Source organism: Triturus cristatus, chromosome 12 (assembly GCF_964204655.1).
Source record: "Triturus cristatus chromosome 12, aTriCri1.1, whole genome shotgun sequence".
NCBI lineage: Eukaryota > Metazoa > Chordata > Amphibia > Caudata > Salamandridae > Triturus > Triturus cristatus.
Window position 1 is genome coordinate 161,046,556 of NC_140595.1, and position 20,513 is coordinate 161,067,068.

At 41.4% G+C, this 20,513-nt stretch overlaps 1 protein-coding gene across 2 annotated transcripts in view; it reads left to right on the forward strand.

Moving 5' to 3' along the window:
* NCSTN (nicastrin) overlaps positions 1-20,513 on the forward strand; it is a 114,670-nt gene that overhangs the window by 68,282 nt on the left and 25,875 nt on the right. For both annotated transcript variants that reach the window (XM_085639198.1, XM_085639200.1), the window contains exons 12-13: positions 2,279-2,381; positions 11,023-11,118. In XM_085639198.1, the coding sequence (XP_085495324.1) occupies positions 2,279-2,381; positions 11,023-11,118 (199 nt within the window). The remainder of the gene's footprint in view (positions 1-2,278; positions 2,382-11,022; positions 11,119-20,513) is intronic.

Consider the following 20,513-nt stretch of genomic DNA (forward strand, 5'->3'; position numbering starts at 1 on the left):
GATAGCCTCCGTGGCAGCTGGAGCAATGTGCGAGCAGCGCAGTTTTGGACAATCTGCAACTTACGAAGTGTGTAGTCGGGAGCACCGAGATACAGGGAGTTGCTAAAGTCCAGTCGAGACTGGATCAGGCCTTGAACAGCAACTTGCCTGGCCTCCATAGGTAGGAGTGGGAGCACTTTTCTCAGCATCCTGAGGAGGCCAAAACAGGTCGCAGACAGCCTGATGGCCTGGGTGTCAAAGGTTAAGGCTTTGTCCACCCATACTCCCAGGCTTTTTAGGTTGTCCTTAGGTGCAGGTGGCGTGCCTAGGCATGGAGGCCAGAGGGAGTCAAAAAGCGTTGGAGCAGCGGGGCCCAGGAGCATCAGCTCAGTTTTATCCCCATTAAGTTTAAGGGAGGATCTCGTCATCCAGCCTTTCACTTCCTCCAAACAATGCCTTAGTCCCATTTGAGCCGATCGACCGGCCTCCTGTGCCAAGGAGACCACCACCAGCTGAGTGTCGTCCGCATAAGAAATGATCTTAATGCCAAACGGACGAACAACCTTAGCCAGTGGTCTCATGTAGATGTTAAATAGCGCAGGGCTTAACGACGAGCCCTGCGCAACCCCACAACTCAGGGGTTTTCTAGAGGAGATTGTGTTTCCCTCAAAAATCTGAAAGGACCTGTTGTTCAAAAAGGATTTGAGCCAGAGTAGTGCCCTACCTGAGATTCCAACTTCAGAAAGGCGACACAGCAGCACGTCGTGGCTAACCGTGTCAAAGGCTGCGCTCAAATCGAGGAGGACCACTGCCACTGATCCGCCTCGATCCAAGATCCTTCTGGTTTCCTCGGTGACCGCTAGTAGGGCAGTCTCCGTCCCATGTCTAGGACGAAAACCCGTTTGGGAATCATCCAGCAACTGGTTGTTCTCCAAAAAGTCAGTCCGATGTGTGTTGATGTGCTTCTCTAAAATTTTTCTCACCCAGGGGAGCAGGGAAATGGGGCGGTAGTTACTAAAGTTGCCCGGTTCAAGGTTGGGTTTCTTCAGTAAAGCACGCACCATAGTCTGCTTCCAGGGAAGCGGAACTATACCGGAAGTAATAGAGGCGTTGAGGAGGTTCCTGATAGTGGGGAGGACCACCTGGATTACTGAAATCATGGGGGGGCTGGGTCACATGGTGACCCTGATTTTACTTGCCGCGCTAGAGATTCCAGGAAGTCCTGATCCAACAAGGGAAAGTGTGCCAAGATAGCCGCGGGTTGACGGGGAGCCTCCACCGGGCTAGGCCGTGTATGAGTAGTGGGGGTGAGATTCTATGGCCGAAAAGGAAGAGTAGATTTGGAGAACTTTTTTATGGAAAAATTCTGCCAGGTCGTTGCAGTGAGTTAACGTTTTACATGGGAGCGTAGAGGGTGGTGGCGGTTTGGTGAGGCTTTTTACTATTTGGAAAATTTCTTTGGGTTTTGATTTTGCCCGCATGATTTGTGTAGACTTTACAAATTATGACAATAGCATAACATTGAAAGAAAAAAAGACCGAAATCAATAAAGACTGCAACATACACCATAATCAATATACATTCTTATACAAGTGGATACAAGGGGAAGGGGGGGAAGTTCCACTGATTTGACTCTTCCATTGATCACCATAAACATTTGTGGTATGAAGGCAGGTGCGTATGTTATCTGGGATAAGCGGTATGATGTTAGGTCTTACGGGGGGTTGCATTAGTACAGTCTGGTGACCTACAACGCCGGGGGTAGGCATGGTGGCTATATTCCCGAGGGCTGCAGGAGGAGGTGAAGAGGAGGCTCCGGGCATATCAGGTGTCTGTTGAAGGTACAAGCGATAGACGCACCATATATCTTTAGGTCTTGACGTTGGGGGCTGAAGTGTGGCATAGATCTCTGTTTGTAGGCTACAATAGGCTAAGCTGCTCGTCCATGCCACTATTGTGGGTCTGGTCTTGCCTCCCCAATGTACTCCTATTTCTCTGTTTGCTAATTGCAGGGTAATTGCTACGAATCTCCGGTAACAAAGTTTAATGAGAATGACCAAGCCTAACAGGCCGAGTGAGAAAGTTCTGTTTGATGATTGTAGTTTACTCATCTCCATTGCCTCCTGTACCCATTTGCATTGTGTGATGACTGAAATTCTTGGTCACAAAACCCATTTCACTCGATGATTGCCTGTAAACGGAAAACAATAACATTTTGTCTTTTGTGACGTTTAGAAAACGTGAAGATTACCCTTTTGCAACTTACAGGAATTAATGGAACATTTACTTTTGCTTTTAGATATTACCGGAGTATATATGACACTGCTGAAAATATTCGTTTGGAATACCCTGCCGGACTCAGCCCAGAAGAAGAAATGGACTATGTCACCAATATATCTGAGGTTGTAAATCTAGTATTCAATTTTAGCTGTGCCTGTTTTAGGACTGTTGATGTATATCTTCTGATCAGTTTATTGCTTCCTTTGCTAGACACAGCACTTGATGTATGATAACTAGTCCAGTATTATTTATTAATTCAGTTGAGAACTTGGATATATCAACTCCCATTTATATATTGGTTCCACTCCTAGTCTACTTTTGCATGTAAAAGCACTGTGAGCCATTTATCCAGGTGCTGTTTGTTGATCCTTTCCAAACTTGGTTGCTATGGTGATACACTACACTGAACACAGTATATGCTGTGCTTTTGTACCCTCTGTGATTAAAATGGCTTTTACCTCTACCTTGGAGGTTTGCACTTTTTAAACATTAAAGCATATCCCTGATAGTTCTGGAACCTTCAGAAGACGGTTTGCCACAATTAAATACTAATGTATTTACAGAAAAGTAAGTACCACTATATTTTGTTAATTATTATAAATACATTCTTTTGATAGCCCATTGTGTACCTTTTTTATGTCTTCTTATAATACACAACTGCATACTCACATAACCATAATTATTTGCACAATCCATTTCTATGCTCAATTTACCTGCGATATGTTTCCCTTTTGATCAATATGTGCAGATATTCATTTGAAATCACCTTCTCTTTGCCATTAGCCATAAGTATATTTGTTTTTTAGGTAAGTTCCCATCATAAGTAGCTTGTTCGTACCATAGAGCAGACTTCTATCGTTTTTTTTTTTTTTTTTTTTTTTTTTTCTGTTTTTGTTGAACCAGAAATAAATACAAAAATTGCTACACATTTTCTATCCATTGCATACTATATAGTCTGACCTATTACTTCAATACATGCAAGTCCCCTTTATAAATAGGGTGATGGTAAACTAAGGTAGAAACAGGCTTAAGGAAGCCTGTAAACCTGCCTTGAGCCTCAGCAATTGGGATCTTAGTCTCAAGGTGTGTTAAAAGTTACCACAGAGTGCAGTCTTTCAAAGTGATTCTCCATCTCATTAATTAGTTTTCAGAGTAATGAATGGCCTGTTGTCAGACAATATCTTTGTTCTCATCCCTCACATTGGCAAACCACACCAAATCCTGGTCCGAAAGGTGAACTGTACCAGTATAAGAGTTGTATATACTGCGATACCAGTATTAACTTCAACTCTGATTATTTGAGTGCCTCCAGACCTCAATTGGGAGTTCTATGATGGCTTTAAAGGGCCAGCTCTATTTCTGGAACCACTTTCGAACTTAGGGCAGATGAGTACACATGATTTTAAGGGACATTCTCTCTTTGGCACATACAGCAAATAGAGATAGAAGGAGTCTATTTTATTTGGGATTCAATGAGGGGAAAGGCTGTTTTTTTGTGTTATATGTTGTTCTGGCAAGTCAATGTTAAATTTGGTGATGGCTGGTGAGATTCTGGACCACTCCAACAATTACATAGTTTCATTCAGGTTGTTATTTTAGTCTGTGAGTGATTTCTCAAATAGCTCATATGTACCCTAATGGATCAACTTGTTTAAACTGGATGTTATGTTTGGAACACTCCTTTCTTCACCAATGTATTCCCTTGCAGATTTGAAGGGAAACCTCCAATTATTACACAGTTTGTCTTAAATATGTAGAATGCTCTGGAAATCCCAGAATGCTAAAATATGTTATTTTGATTAGGGCATTTCTCCTTGGCATTGAGATTTAAAAGTGGTGAGATGTTCCCTGCAAATTAAAATTAAATACTCATTTTGTTTCCGATTATAAATTAGTTAAAACGTGGGAAATACATTTCAAAATTGTTCAGCAATCCTCTAAAGTGGTTTAGGAATTGAACCCAAAACAGAGGAATCTTGATATAAAGGACACCATAATGTACTTCTCTATAATAATATGAAATTTGTATAGTGACTTCTAGCATGGATCATCCTACACCACCCAATGTTTGCATCCGTATGAGTTTTCTTTATTGCATCCAGTGCCTTTTTCCCTTTTGCCGACCAGATGGTTTGAGATTATGTATAATTAAGTCTTTTGTTGAATTTGACCATTAGTTAATTAAATAGAGAATTGTGGAGCGATAGCGTGTGTTGCTTGTGTTGGACAGATTAATTCTTGCCAATGTTCTTCTAAACAGATTTTCATTTTCGCCAAAATGCATTTCTGAAATCCCATATTTAACTGCTAAATAATGTTCTTTCAAACAATTTTATACCATGGAAATGTTATTTTATTGGCCGTTTCTAACCCACATTATCTGTGTGGTGATTCATGCACGGTTCTGCCATTTGGACCAGTGCTTGCTTATGAATGGATTTTCATTCGAAAGATAATTTAAAGCTTTGTAGCTTTTTCACTCGAGATAACACATACCTGACAGAAAATACTGGATTAATTCCAGTTAGGCTTCACACTTGTGTACAGTGCAGACTGTTCTTCTATAGATGGTGGATGCTGTTCGACGTGTCCTTGAATCTGGCAGGTTGGCTTTACTTATTCTCCTTGACCTGCTGTTACGGACATGTTTTATACTACTCATTTTAACCCTCAAAGAATGCATCAGCATTATATCACAGGGGCTCCTCCTACCTATTTTACAGTTCACTTTGGTTTTCTCTGAGGAAATCTTTCTAATGAGGTCCAGATCTTACAGTGAGTACCTCAAATATCTGTAATGGCTCAAACCCAATTTAACGTATCGGAGACAACATCAAGAAATCAGACGTGCTGTAGCATCAATTCGCTGATGGCACACATCTTTGTCAGAATCTCCACACCTGATGACAGTGCTTACCTAGTTAATACCCTTAGTATCATCTAAGACTGATGTCACTCCATCACTTAAAACAGAATCCTCTAAAGCAGTGGTTCTTAACCTGTAGTCTGCAACACCTACTCAAAATTGTGAACTACATGTGCACTATTACTGCTAGCAGTATGTTGGCCAAGAAACCTATAGTGGCTCGATTTTTTTGTGAGTGCAATGTGTTCCTGGCACATCATTCAGTTTACATTTTCCTTTAGAATAACAAACCTGAATATACTTCGCTATCCATCCAGCAATGCCAGACATCAAAAGTTTAGTATTACTAAAATGTTTTGTCTTATGCTTTTTTGATGTCTAAAGTATGTGAGGTTTGAGGCTGTGAAAACATGACTGTCAAGTTAATGGTTTGATTGATATGAAACGTGGAGATAACTGTAGGCAAACAAAGATTTGTCCTAAGTATAACTTGATCTCTGTGGACACAAATAAAACGTTCTTCCATTTTAAAGCTTGTAGTTCAGCAACTCAAAAGAGTTAAGTAAGAAAACCATCCTCCATGAAAGGGAATGCTTTGGATGAGGTCGTAATGGTTTAATAGTCGGGCCATGAACCGAGTAAAAGTATTTAAGTACCAAAGGAGGGAAATACCCTTTTATGGCCTTCATTGAAAGCTTTATAGCTGTTATTTTATTACTTGACTGGAGCTGTCTATTTTAAATGTAAGCTACTACAGCAGATAAATTTACACTTATTGAACAGTAAGTTAAATGCCCCTTTTAACATACACTGTCTTGCATCAGTGTTTGTAGGAGCTGCTTGCCAAGGGTTGGGCAGTAGCTACAAAACTTTTATTTGGCCAGTAACATGCCTGAGTAGTAGGCTTGATGGCCTCTTTCAGAATTGTCACATACTATTTTTTTTTTTTTTTAGACCTATTTTATTAGGGTTGGTTCACATCCATGACCACGTATGTCTGCCTCCATAACAACATGTACTGTTATTCATTATACATCTTTACAATGATGGTGTTACATTGCCACTAGTATAGCGGCTTTAATCGTGTTATAGTCCAAAGACGCAGAAACCTTCATGAATGCGCATTTACATATTTGGCAAAAAGGAGAAACCGTTCTGTATAGTTTGTCTCGTCAGACTTCTTCACTATATCTTATACTCTCTATACCGTGACATGTGAACACACCCTCGTTATATCCTACCTAATAAATCAAATTGTCACATACTACTCTTGAAGTATTAGATAAGAAAACTCAAAAGTTCAGGTGCCAGATGTCACGATTCAGCAGCCTTGGATTGGGATGTTGTGTCTGACCTTTGTGTTTGGTGAGTAGGGCTTCCGCAAGAAGCAGTTTCTCATGTGGATGTACTGACATCTCTAGGTGAATTGAGTATCATCGCTGTATCTCTCAGGTGGGAGGTGTAAGAATGAATCTCATTGACACTTGTTTCCATTTTCTTACTACATATGGCATAAGTGGTAATGTTGGTAAAGACTCTGTAAATGTCACTGACCAATTCATCCATAGTGCATTGCCATGGACTGTGATGTGGGTCAAGTGTCCTCCCCACCCTTTGAAGGACAGGTCTGTGGTGATGGTCACCAGTGGCTGGGTGTCAAGGAACGACCTGCACAATAATAGATTCTTGTGGTTCCACGATTGCAGTTTTAGATTAAAATTGGGCTCCACCTGCAATAGGATGTCCAATCATTTGTGACTGTTGCATGCCCAGACACACTTGTAGTGGGCGCATGTGTAACTGAGCATTTGGGACCATTGCAACGCAAGACCTGATCTTTCGTAAGAGTTTAATGACCTCACTGTTAAAGAACACGCAGTTTGAAGAAGATGCAGCCTTTAAAATGCCATCGTTCTCTCATTGTTGTAGTGGGCTTTGCTTGTCAATGTATTTGGAATCACTCCTGGAAAAGATTTCATTTATTGGTGAGGCGGGTGTAACCTTTAGCTTGGATTGTAAACCCTGATTTATGAAGGAGGGGGCACTGCTTGTTGAGTGTGAGCAAGGTGTTGCTGTCAGCTGGTACGGTTTACAAACCAGTCATTGAAAATGTGAAACCATAAATGCCAGTGCTGCAACCACTGCCAAAAATTTTGTAAACAACTGTGGGGCTATTGTGACCCCAACATTTTACACTTTGGACTAGTAAAGTTTTCCATATATTGTGAACTTGAGGTAGTGGTGGTGTTTTGGATGGATGGTGATGTGGAAGTAGGTATCCTTGAGATCGAAGGTAGCCATGAAGTACCCCACGCAGAACATCATAATGACCTCCTGCAGCAATGTCATCTTGAAATGCTCTGATCTGATGTGCGCGATTGAGCAGCCGAGGTATAGAATCACTTGAGTCTGCCTACTTTGGTTATGAGGAAGTAGAGTGACTAAGCTCCCTCTCCACTTTGGTGTGGAGGGACAGGTTTAATTGCCTCTATTTAACAGCAACATCTGTACTTCCTCTCGACAGCCTGTGATGGTTTTGGCTGATACTGTCCCTGACTAGTGGAATGTTGGGTGGTGTATTATGGATTTTCAAACTGTAACTGTGGGCGACGGTAAATAGTTACCACTTGTCTGGGGTTATTTCCGGCCATTCTGGATAAATGTAACTTCAGTCTTCACTCAACGGGTTAGCAGTGGTCATGAGAAATTAATTTCAGGACTTTATTTCGAGTCTGAGTTGCCACTACCTTGGCTGCCTCTGACCTTGCCCTGGCCGTTGCTTTGGAATCCTTTCCTAAAGTACAGATTTGGTGACTGATCTTGTAAATTTTTCACTGATTTTGTTTTGTGACTTGGTAGGTGGCAAGTAACTATATTGTTTTCTGCCAAAGGCGTCACTCTGGCTGAGGTTGCAGAGCCCCCATCGCTTTAGTAGTAGCAGCGTACTTTATTTATTTTTTCTAGCATCAATTCGACTTCTGTTGTTAAAAAAAAATTTCCCCATCTGAGGGTCTCTAGAAACTTTTTTGTGCCACTTTACCTCTGCCTTCATGGTGAAGGAAGACTGACTTGTTTATTTCTCTTTAAGTAGTGTTGGCCCCGTCCAGTTCACGTCTGATTTTCACGTTGGAAATGATCTACCCTTCTAGCAGTAGTATTTCTATACACTTTATGCAAGGCTCTGGGAGAGCCTGAATAAGCTGTTCAATTTTCCCCAGTGATATCGTTCATGTCCATAGTATGCCTACTGAGTTTCGTATGCACAACTGCACGCTGACATTAACATCTACACTTCACGTTCGATGCACAGCTTTTTTTTAAACTTTATTTGGTGGGGTAGTGTCTCCTGTCCCTTTTGTATGTAAGCCCATTTCCTACAAATCTACACTACTAGAGAGCCTGGTGCAACGTGTTGTGATGTAAATTGGGTCTGTTGGTGATGCTGTTGATTTCCTTTCGATCTTGGGCATTACCATCATGCTCTTTGCTGAGGATTGAAATTTTATGTTGAGCATTTAAGCATGCCTGTGTAGACGGGTAGAAATGTAACTGAACTCTTTACAGTGTGTTGATGAGGAAATCATCATCATCATCAAATTCTTTATTCGATTATTACATCATGAAAGAAAACTATGTCAAAATTAAAAAGGAAAAAAATTAAAACAAAGTCCATGTGCCGAAACATAGAAAAACCAAAATCACAAAAGCTTAAAATCCTAAAATCCTAAAAGAGCATTTCATAACTTCGACCAGCCCGTTAAGACTCTTCTAAAAAGAAATTAAATAAACATAGCAATCTTTCCTTACATCATAAAACAACAATACAGATGGAAGAAACAACTAAGTTAAACGAGCAACAAGATATAAAAAAAAGAAGGTGCTGAAGGGGATGCCTACTTGACAATCTACGAATAGCCAAGGACCAACTCAGAAATTTGGCCATTGCAATGACTATATCCTCTTGTGTATTTGTGCTTAGGATGCGAAGTGCTATCTTAGATGATCTAGTACCAAGATTTAAGCAAATCGGCCTAAGCCAAAAGAACCTAGGACGAACATAGGCAGGACACACAAATAGGACATGTGTGATAGTCTCTGCCTGTGTGGGGCATGCGGGACATGCGGGACAGAACCTATTGTGACCATTCTTCCATTTGCTTCTAAAGGAATTAAATGGGAGAGACCCCACTCTAAATTTATGGAATAAAATCATCCTCTTCCACTTCACGGAGCTTAACTTGATTGCACTCAGTGGCTTTTTGTACAACCACATGGAATGCGGTAGTTTGATTAGGGGGTGATGGTTTTACTCGATATGGCTTGAATGATGGATCATCTTTTGAGTCAAGATAGTAGTCATCCCCTGGGTTGTCCCCGGCATCTGTACTTATGGGTTAATCGTGTAATGGGTACTTTGAAATGCCCTGATCTGAGGAGTGTACACAATACTCCGGAGACAGAGACTGTGCAGTAGGAGACTGTCCTAGTCATGGTGAGGTTTCCCTGGGCTTTCATTTCTTTGGTATTGTGTATGTTAAAAGTTTGCGGGGTAAAGGCATGCGTGGTAAAGACTTGTGCATTTTCAAAGCCTGTGTTAAGGCATGTGTGGTTCTAGCTGCATTGTAAAGGCTATTTCCCTGCCTTAAGTTCCTCAGAGGTCGCATCCTCAAATGGTAGAGGTCTTTTCATGGGGGTGGGCAGGGCAGTGGGTGGTTGCTGTGTTGAATGTGGTTTAGCTAAGATATTACCTGTGACAAGATATATGTATATATTTATATGCCTTATACCTAGTTCCATTTCTTCGTGTGTTGTCGCAATCCTTTCCCAGCCAAACTACATGATCTAACTGTTAGGTCGATGTAGAATGTTATATTATGTTTGTGATAAAGTGACCCGGTACCTCCTGGTTTTTGTCCATGCTACTTTTCAGTGATTTATCAAGCATAGCTCAAAAATGGCATCCAAGTGCTTTACACTGAAGGTTCAGTTGAACTGCAAGTGTGCAAGGTTATCTATCTAACACAAAGACTTTGCAAAGGAAATTGGAAACCGCTAAGGTAGGTCTAACTTTTCCTTAGGTAATTTTGGGTCGAAGAGGTGTGCGGAAGCGGTAGGAGCTGCTGTTCATCTTGTTGAAACGAAGGGTTTATTCAGAAACATCTGTATTAATCATAGAATTGTCGGAAACCAATGATGAGGTTTTCTAAATTCAGTTCTGCTCTGCGGTCTCTAGAAACTTTTTTCAAACTAGGACAACAGTGAACCTTTCCTTTTTTCACACAGATCATTTCTGGGGCCCACTTCATTGACGATCCCATCAATAAGTTACCTACCTATCTTATGTACAATATCTTGTATGTGAGGTTTATATTGAAAACACTCTCATAGGGCTGCGTGTGGGATTAACTGACCAAAGACCAAAAATTTCCTATAAGCTTAAACTGATAAGTGTGTGGTTTCACCGTAGGGAATTTTTAGCTTTGTTTAACTTCAAAAGTTAAATGTGCTGCGTGTAATTTTTTTGTTATTGTTTTATAATTGTGTTTTTGTTACATTTACATTTCAAACCATCTTCAAGCAGTTATTATTCTATATACTGCTAATTGTTTAATTAAAGGGAGTTATCGTCACACTTATTCTTTGTGAATTATTAATGTCCCTCTTATTCCATACCACATTACAGTGTAATTTCATGTAGCATTCTGCCAGTATAGTGAGTTGTATTTTAATCCTTAAACCCCAGTTCAGTCCGTACAATTAATATGCATAAAGGCCTGAAAACACGAAAAGAAACGTTAGCTGCTGCATATAAGGTGATGAAAAATCGTTGCCAGTATTTAATTTCTAAAAGTGATACTAATCTGGTTTTGTAATCTCTAAACATCCTTGCTTTGCAGGCACTAACTGATGTTGCCACACTTGTCGCAAAAGGCCTGTATCAACTTGCAGGAGGAAATAGTACATCGCCTGTTATCAAAGCGGATTCTAAACTGGTAAACTCCATGTTTAAGTTTGACACTTAAATAATTTTCTCATTTTTCTTACATGCCATAAGTCAATATAGAATGACAGCTAAGATATTCATGTAATGCTGTAGATGTTTGTGTGTGTGTGTACATCTCTCTCTCTCTCTCTCTCTCTCTCTCTCTCTCTCTCAATGTTGCGGATTTCCTATGGAAAATAGGTCCTAACTATCTACTGGCGACCACCAGTAGATATTTTTTTTATATATATATATATCAGAGTGCATTCTTAACATTGATGACTTCTCTGTGCTATGTAGGACACACACACACGTAACTATCACCGTTTCAGTGTTCTTGTGCGCCTCAAATCTGCCTGTTGTGTGTAAAGGAGACTTTGCGTTTTAGCATATTCTTTCAACTGACTGTAAACTACCCTTTGTTTCCTAGGTAAGTATAGAATTTTGTGATCGAGGGATCTTTAGCCATCTTCCCTAGAAGGTTTTTGAAATAGTGTCATTAATGAAGTTACAATACCAGAAGTTTAGGTAAAAAATCAGATTATATGCTTCATAGCTAGGCCTCTTTCAAACTGATTGTTTAACAAAACATGAGTGCGAAAGTGTGTGTGTGTGTGGCCTAGAGGGGAGTATATCCATACCCTGCTCCTTGTATATTATATATATATATACTTGTTTTTTTAATAACTTCCGGACAGGGAACTAAGTCCCAGAGCCCTGTAATAGCTGCCAGCAACATTTTTCACATGTTGCTGGCAGCCAATCAGTTCGCTCCCTCCTGCAGAAGATCTAAAAATATTTTTGAACCTTAATTTCTCAAAACGACTTAACGGATATACACCAAACCACAAAAAGCACAATCTGCTGATTGAGATCTAACTTCCTGCCAGATTTGGTGTAATTTAGTTAAGCAGTTTTTGCTGTAGCCCTGCCTAAAGAAGTGTATGGAACATGCATGTGAATTTTGCGTTTTGGGCCCCCCTTTTTTTCTCCGCCCCGGCTTGATGGACCATCTCGACACTTTTCATGCTGGTCCCAAAGTAGCACCATTTTGGAAAGTTTTGTGAACTGGTTAACGTGTGTGTGTGTATGTATATATATGTGATATATATATATATATATATATATATATATATTACCTACTGGCGGTCGCCAGTAGGTAGTTATAGTTAGGACCACGTTTCCATAGGAAAACCTCAACATTCTATTTTGAATAACTTTGGCGCCGGTCGACGAATCCTCGCGAATTTCTCAAAATAGGTGGGGCGCTACGCTCCGCTCCTACCCTGAAAGTCTCGGGGGGATTCGTCAAGCGGGGGCTGAGATAAAAGGGGGGTCCCAAAACGCGTTTTTCCCATGCATTTTTCCATAGGACCTTTAGAACGAGCTACAGCCCGAACGGCTGAACAGAATTACTAGAAATTTGGCAGAGAGGTAGTCCCTAGGTCAAGGAAGTGCCTTTTGTAGGTTTGGTGTAAATCTGTTCAGTAGATTCTGAGAAAATAGCCTTTAAATCAATATATATATCTGAGCCCGCTTACGGTACGCTTACCGTACGCTTACGGTAAGCGTACGGTGGCGTGCGCGAGCGCGATTCTGATTGGCTCTTAGATCTTAGTAAACATTCGAATCGGCAGAAACCAGGAAGCGGCGTCCGCCATTTTGTCTACCGCACTGAGTGTTATGTATCAAATATGATGGCCAAAAACATGTTATGGGGATGTTTTGACAACTCCCTCTCACATAGTCATGTTGAGGGAGTCCCCAAACATCCCCCAAGAGCAAAAACGGCATTATTTTTTTTTCGGCAATTTCGCGGGGTACGCTTACCGTACGCTTACCGTAAGCGTACGGTAAAAAAATAAAAATAAAAAAAACACTATCCACACTTTCTCCACCCCTTGTGCAAATGGTGGCCGAAGGCCACCATTTGTGCATGGCTTATCAGAGCACAGAAATTTCCCAAAAAATTTCAACAGATTACCTATCACAAGGAAGCGCATAATATGTCCTCCATGTGCGCACGGTGCGCGAAGCGCATCGTGCGTACATGGCCCATCTAGCGTAACGTGGGCACGGCACTAACTGCGTAAAGTGGGTGCGCGGTGCGCGAAGCGCACCGCGTGCTCACTGTGCGCGCACGGTGCGCGAAGCGCACCATGCACGCACGGAACGAACTGCGTTAAGTGGGCGCGCACGCCACGAATGGCGTAAAGTCACTTAGCATTTAAAAAACCGTACAAATTCACTGAAAAAACCATAGGTTTCACACACGTTATAGTTAGGAATTAGCATTTAAAAAACCTTGCAAATTCACTGAAAAAACCATAGGTTTCACACATGTTATAGTTAGCGGAAATTTTACTGATAAAAAACCAATGAAATTGCCCCGTTATAGTTAGTGCTGGCAACTATAACTCACGCGACCGCAATCTTCTGCTGATGACATATGTGTCTTTATGAAAAAAAAATATTTGTAATATATGTATAGCTAAAAATGTATGGAAGAAGACATGGGCAAATAAGTGTCTAAATACAGTATTAGCATCAGCAGAGGATTGCGGTCGCGTGAGTTATAGTTGCCAGCACTAACTATAACGGGGAAATTTCATTGGTTTTTTATCAGTAAAATTTCCGCTAACTATAACATGTGTGAAACCTATGGTTTTTTCAGTGAATGAATATATATATATATATATATATATGATATATTATACACTTCAGCCACAGAATCTCCTCAAATCACTAAACCTCTTCCGTTGCCCATTGTTTTATCAATAATTCATGGAAGGTAACCAAAATCTAAATATTCCAATTCTAGTCAGGGGCCATTGTTAGCTGCCATTGAAGAAAATCATTTTTATCGAGGGAATTACCCCAAGATAAACATGTTATAAAAAGCATTTTTAACTAGTAATATGGTTCTATCTTGTGATCTTGAGATTTTGGTAACTTTTACAAACCACTCAACTTTGTGGTTTATGATGGCACCAGAACCGCTTGAAGGCTGTAAAAGTACCATATTACAGTGTTACTTTTTTTTGCGTGTGCGTGTGTGTGTATCCACTGAAAAAAACATAGGTTTCTGGGGTGTTATCGTTAGGAATTAGCATTTTAAAAACCTTAGAAATTCACTGAAAAAACCATAGGTTTCAGGGGTGTTATAGTTAGCTGGACATTTCACTCGTACAAAACCATTGAAATTGCCCCGTTCTAGTTAGTTCAGCTAAATATAACTCGCGCGCCCGCAGTGCACATGTGATGACGTCACATATTACATCACTCATGACCTGGTCAGTGACATCACTCATGACATCACTGATGACATCATCCAGTGAATGTGTGTTTTACTGAAATTTAAATGTTTTTTATATGTATATCTCAAGGTTAATGGAGGAATAAATGGGGATATGTGTTTTTAAAGTATTTTTTTTTTTGTAAAATTGTTTGTGAGTACGTGGGTTACTGAGTAATGTCTAGATATGTAAATGTTTATCGATCTCTCACTTTTTGTATAAGTGACTGCATGGGTTGGTAAGTAGCTACATGTTTTTTCAGTGAAGTTCAAAGGTTTTTTTAAATGCTAATTCCTCAATTTAACATGTCAAACTTTTTTTTGGGGTGATTTTCGAAGATTTTCTGAAATGACAATATCTTAAATGTAATAATAGCTCTATTTATTTTTTTGATATTCATTTTCTACATTTTTTGTAAATTATTGTTACATTTTTTTTATTATATTAATTATTTTGAATTTGATTAATTTTTTTCAAATATTAAAACATTTTTTTTTGTTTAAGAATTATTTGCAAAAATTTATTTTCATTTTTTTCACATTTTTTGGGGGGGGGGGAACCGCGCACCCAAAGCGTACCTTCCTCGATCATTGTGTGGAACCTAGCCGCCATTTTAGGACTGTTGCATAGGATCCACGTGGGATATGCGATGAGTACGTATTTTCATGCGCGATTACTATGCGACCGGTACGCGACTCCAGCCGCATACGCGAGATATACGTATTACTTAACGTGACGTCATATACGTACCAGGGGCTGCAAGCGGAATCGTGTACCCAGCGTGTGCACACCAGGGGGCTGCGCTGAGCGCCGCGCTGGATGCGCGACTCCTAATTTTAGCGTTAAAAAAAAAAATTGCACATATTACTAATTTCTATTCTCCCCGGGGACCCCATCCCCCGGGACCTATATACAACGTTGGAGACTGTGGGGGGAGCCCCAATGCCCCCACGGTCTCAGCCGGCTCCCCGCGTCCTTCGGGAGCCGGCATTGCGTTTCCACACGGGAAGCTGCTAACATGCAATTCCCTGTGTAGAAAAGCAATATGGTTTGCATTTGAAAAGAGAGCAGGGCTCCTGAAATCCAAACCAAGTTTGCTATGACAGGGCGGGAGTCTCGGCTCACGCCCTGCCATAGCAAACAGCAGTGTCCCGGGGGTGGGCACCCCAAGACACTGCAGGAGCCGGGTCTCGGGGGTGGCGGTCCCCAGGGCATCGACGGCTCCAGGAGGGGGGCCACGCGGCCCCCCTCCCACAATATTAAATGCCCGAGGGGGGTGGTGGTGGTGGACCCCCGGGCTTGGGGGGGCCTTTGAGCCCCCCAACCCATTTATTTTGTAGCCCCAGGGGGTGGCGGTCCCTGGGGCTGGGGGACCTCTCTGCGCCCCCCCATCAAATTTTACAGTTTTTGCTCCCGGGATTTGTCCCCCCGGGGGCTAATTATTAAAGAAGCGCGGAAGTCCGTGCTTCGTTTATTTATTTTTTTACGGCAGTATCCGCGCACCCAGCGCGCATTTTGCCGTTTTTTCAACAACAAAAAAAATGTGTGACCCCCTAAGCAGATATAGAGGGTCATGGTATTTCTACCCTGCCCCATTTAAACGTTTTGCACACTTCATCAACTGATTTCTTAAGCCTCGCTTCTACCGAGGCACAAAATGGCTGTCAACACTTCCTGGTTTGAAGTGTTTACAGTCAGGTGACAGCCAATTAGCATGCAGCTCGTGATCGGGAGGGTGCGCGCTGGGTGTGCGGATCCTCCGAGGCCATAGATATATGTGATTTTGATTTTCTCAGCAACTACTGAATGGATTTACACCATTTAACCAAAAGGCACGAGTGAGACCAAGGTCTAACTTTCTGCCAAATTTGGTGTAATTCCGTTCAGCAGTTTGGGCTGTAGCTGCGACTAATGGTCCCTATGGAAAAATGCATGGGGAAAACACGTTTTGGGACCTCCCTTTTTTCTCGCCCCCGCTTGACGAATCACCCCGAGACTTTCAAGATAGGAGCGGACTGGAGCGGGCCACGAGTTTTGAAAATGTGCGAAGATTCGTCAACCGGCGCCAAAGTTATTCTAAATGGAATGTTGCGGATTTCCTTTGGATAATAGGTCCTAACTATAACTACCTACTGGCGACCGCCAGTAGGTAATATATATCTGGGTAACAGCAGTCAATAAAGTTCTCAGTCCCACCCTATCTTGAGTGACAGGACTCTTTTTTTCAAGTGCAAAGGAGGATCTTTTGGAGGATATATATATATATATATATATATATATATATATATATATATATATACACACACACACATATATACACGCTCAGGAAGGCACATGAAAAAAAAACTCGCCTGCAAGAGCAAAATATGGCATGGATGTCAGCTATGGTGTGCAGTGTGCATTGCAAAACTTGATGGCTGTTTTCAGAGTTGTTTCTGGTCCCCGAGTTTTAACTAATACTTCAATTATGTTGGATTTTTTGCAAACTCTTGTATCTTTTATCTATTCATATCTGCCAATGTTTCAGTTTGCATGTGTGACATGTCAATATTTAAAGGGTGTTTGTGTGACATTTCCATGCCTTAGGAGAGACAAATGGAGTGATGTATAATCACCAGTAAAACAAGATATTTTTCTACATGTAATGAAAGCGCTTACAGAAATTATTCCTTTCTGAATTATAATGTTCTGGAAACTGTGCAGTGCTGGTTTATAAACATGAGATGGCCAAAGAAGACACTAGGCTGCTTTACAGCTATTACAGGGGCTTGTCATTTGTATTTTCACCCCTCCTCCACTCCCCCAACATGCACCCTATGTCTCTTTCTCATGGAAGGAATTGCAGTTGTAGTCATAGTGCTTGTTTTATGAAACTCTGGATTAAATACCTAATCGGTCCTACCAGATTTTGAAACGGACACCCTCAATTTATGAGCTCCTCTCCACTGCAGGTATTAAACTACTATTCTACCTTATTATAAATAGGGCTTATGCCAGCACACTACTCGGTGAGCATACAGTCACCCCAAACATCACTCAAGTGGCTAGCCTTCCAAATATTCCTCAAACAGGCTTTCTTTTATTGAGAAGGAGCACATACAGAGATGTACTACAGTGTAAATTTCATCAGAGTCCTGTGTTCACTGAAACCTGATATATATATGCTTGCTCTGTTTTAAAATATTCTAAAATCGATCTACTTTTGCTGATCTGCTTCTTCCGTGCCATGTGTAACACGCAGAGTCCTGACATTTTTGTCAATGGCACTTACCATTATGGAACAGGTAGTTTTACTTTTCCCATTAATGGTATGTTGAACCCTGTTTTTACATACAAATTGTTACTCAACCTAAATGCAGCTATAACAGTGCCTTCCAAAACTGGAAAAGGTGCAATTGACAAAAAGCATGCTGCTCTTTGAAAAATGAATCCTTAGATACTGAATAGGTTACAGAAAAGAATATTGAACATCAGTAACTGCAAACAAATATTGCGCTTGGTAAAAGTGGAAATACACCTATTACAATATGCTCTATGTGATGGTCTTCTGTTCCGAACCTCCTGGCTGTACACTATGTGACTGCTGCTGTGCTCAGTGAATGATGTAGGGAGAAGTGATACTGCTCTCCTGTCGCTGCAGTCCGGACCCTGCTGCAAACACTCTAGTCTTGCAGCTGAGTGCTGACTCACACACAGCAGCTCTCAGCTCCTCTCAGGCCAGCACTGCTCTTGCAGGGACGCTTGCTGCTGCTGGCGTCCTGTCGAGTCAGGCAACCTCTGTGCTGTGGTGTCACTGCCACTGGTCATGTTAGGCCTGCAGTCACGTCCTCTTCTCGCATCTCGAAGAAAGACTGAGTAGAATTCCAGTGGCAGCTGTCTCTGAGGAGGGCAGCTATGCGCTCGGCTGCCGCCACTGGACAGGTACAAACACATATGACCGGAGGGCAAAGTTCAACAAAAAATCTGTCCAGGTGGCCGAATTTATGTCCAGATGAGCAGGGTGATGGACTGACTGCAGAGAGGTGAAAACATCCTGTGACACCACAATCTTTCCACCACAGAAACAACGTGATGGTCACACGTGGCCTGCAGCCGCCAATAGCCCAATCAGTACCTGTAGCGTGTGGTCACTGGTGCCTGTAAGAAATCCAGACCAGGCGCAAATTGTAAATAACTACTTGAAATGGAATGTTTCACCCACCTCTTCCAGTCCAGCTGAGTGAGCTGAGGCTCTGGGCAGCCAGCAGCTGCACAACTTTGTTGCAGCCAAAGCAAGCTGAATGGGTGCTGGCTACTTTTGTTATACAGCTCCTTAATCACCTCACAACGGTCTCAGAGGAGTATGATGCGTGACTAATGCATTTTAGGGTGGCGATGCTGACACCAGCAATAAACCCGGTAGACTAACCACTCATGCGTTGTACTTGTCAGGGCTATATATATTCATCCTTTGACTTCTGTGGTACAGCCAGCTCCCACTGCACACACCGCTTGGCCATGCACAGCTAAGGTTGTATGTGGGGCTTGGCTAGATGAAATTAATGTTTTTGCAAGTTTGAAGAAATCAGAAAAGAGAACAATAGAAGCCATTCATTCCAATTACATATCTCTTCCTCCAGCCCCCCCACTCTTTTTTTTCTTCCACACGCATCTGCAAAAAAAGTGTCATGCCAAACCTTAGCCACTTTAGCTAATGGTGTGCAGGATTTCATGCACATTCGTCATACAGTGCCAAAGTTTTCGGCATTTAAAAAAATAAAATCCTATGTACAGAAAGTGCAACTGAACCATTACTACAGATTTGCAATATAATAATTGCACCGTATTGCAGTTTTTGTGTATCTAGATAGATAGATATCTCCAGGGTGTCCAGTAGTTTCAAGTCTAGCCTGTTGGAGAATGCGTCCATTTATGTGGATTATCTTTTTCCATTTGTAAAATATATTTAAGCTCCTACATTAGAGCCACTAATGACTTCCTATGCAAATTTCAGGGTATAGAGTGGGAGGATAATTTTCAAATGATCACCCTTGACATCACAAGCCTCCACACTAGTACTGCACATACAGCAGGGATTGAGGCAGTACAATTATTCCAGAAGGGCACTAAGCTTCTATGAGCATAATCGAATGATTATACAACTTACTGAATTTTGCTATAATCAAAACATCTTTGTTTGGGAGGCAGTTCTAGAGAACGAAATAAGGCACGTAAATGCTTTGCCCCCAGTTATGCAAAGTTATTCATAGACTGGTGGGAGAAGAGGGTGGCCTAGACAAATGAACATTAAGCATCGCTAGAGAACTTAGTTCCATGGGGTCTTTATATTGACAATCTTTTTATAGTTTGAAAAGGAACAAAGGAGTCCGCAGAAGATTATATTGCCATCTTAAATCAATACTCCGATAATTTGCCCTTTACCAGTTATATCAATGAAAGCATGTTTGTCTTTTTGAATTTGATATTATATGTGAAGGAGAATCTATTCGTGACCACACTTTACAGAAGCCTCACGGCGGGGAACTCTGTTACATGTTATAAATAGCCATTCTCGCATTCTTAAATGGCTTATCCCATGGGAACTCCTTAGCATGAAGTGTTATTGTTGTTCAGAAGTAGAACATGCTCAAACTGAGGCAGATATGATGATCAGGTTCAAGGCCAGAGTGTGTCCCATTTCAGTTTTGAACACAGCAAGAGAAATATTCCAGCAATGCTCTCATTTAGGAGCTCCCAGTGGACAAGATTAGTGGTTATGAAGGAAATCAAGTCGGGATGATTTGGAATTTTTCATCCAGTGCATCCCAGATCTACTGTATCTTCAAACGGTATTGGCAGGTATTCTGTGCATGCCACACTATGGGGATGAAATATCTATCCATCCATTAGTGACTTATAGGAGGAGTACGCCTCTAAAGGATTCCTCCTATCCAGTCGTTAGACATTTTGTCGCACTGCATGCGAGTCATAGGGACCTGTTGAGATACCTCATTGCCTAGACCGAGTATCTGTGGGGGAAAAGGGGTGCAATAAGGTCTTAACATTGAGTCGGCTGTAATTTAGGTATATCCACAAACCAAGTCTCCTGGTGGTCTAAACAGCGATGAGA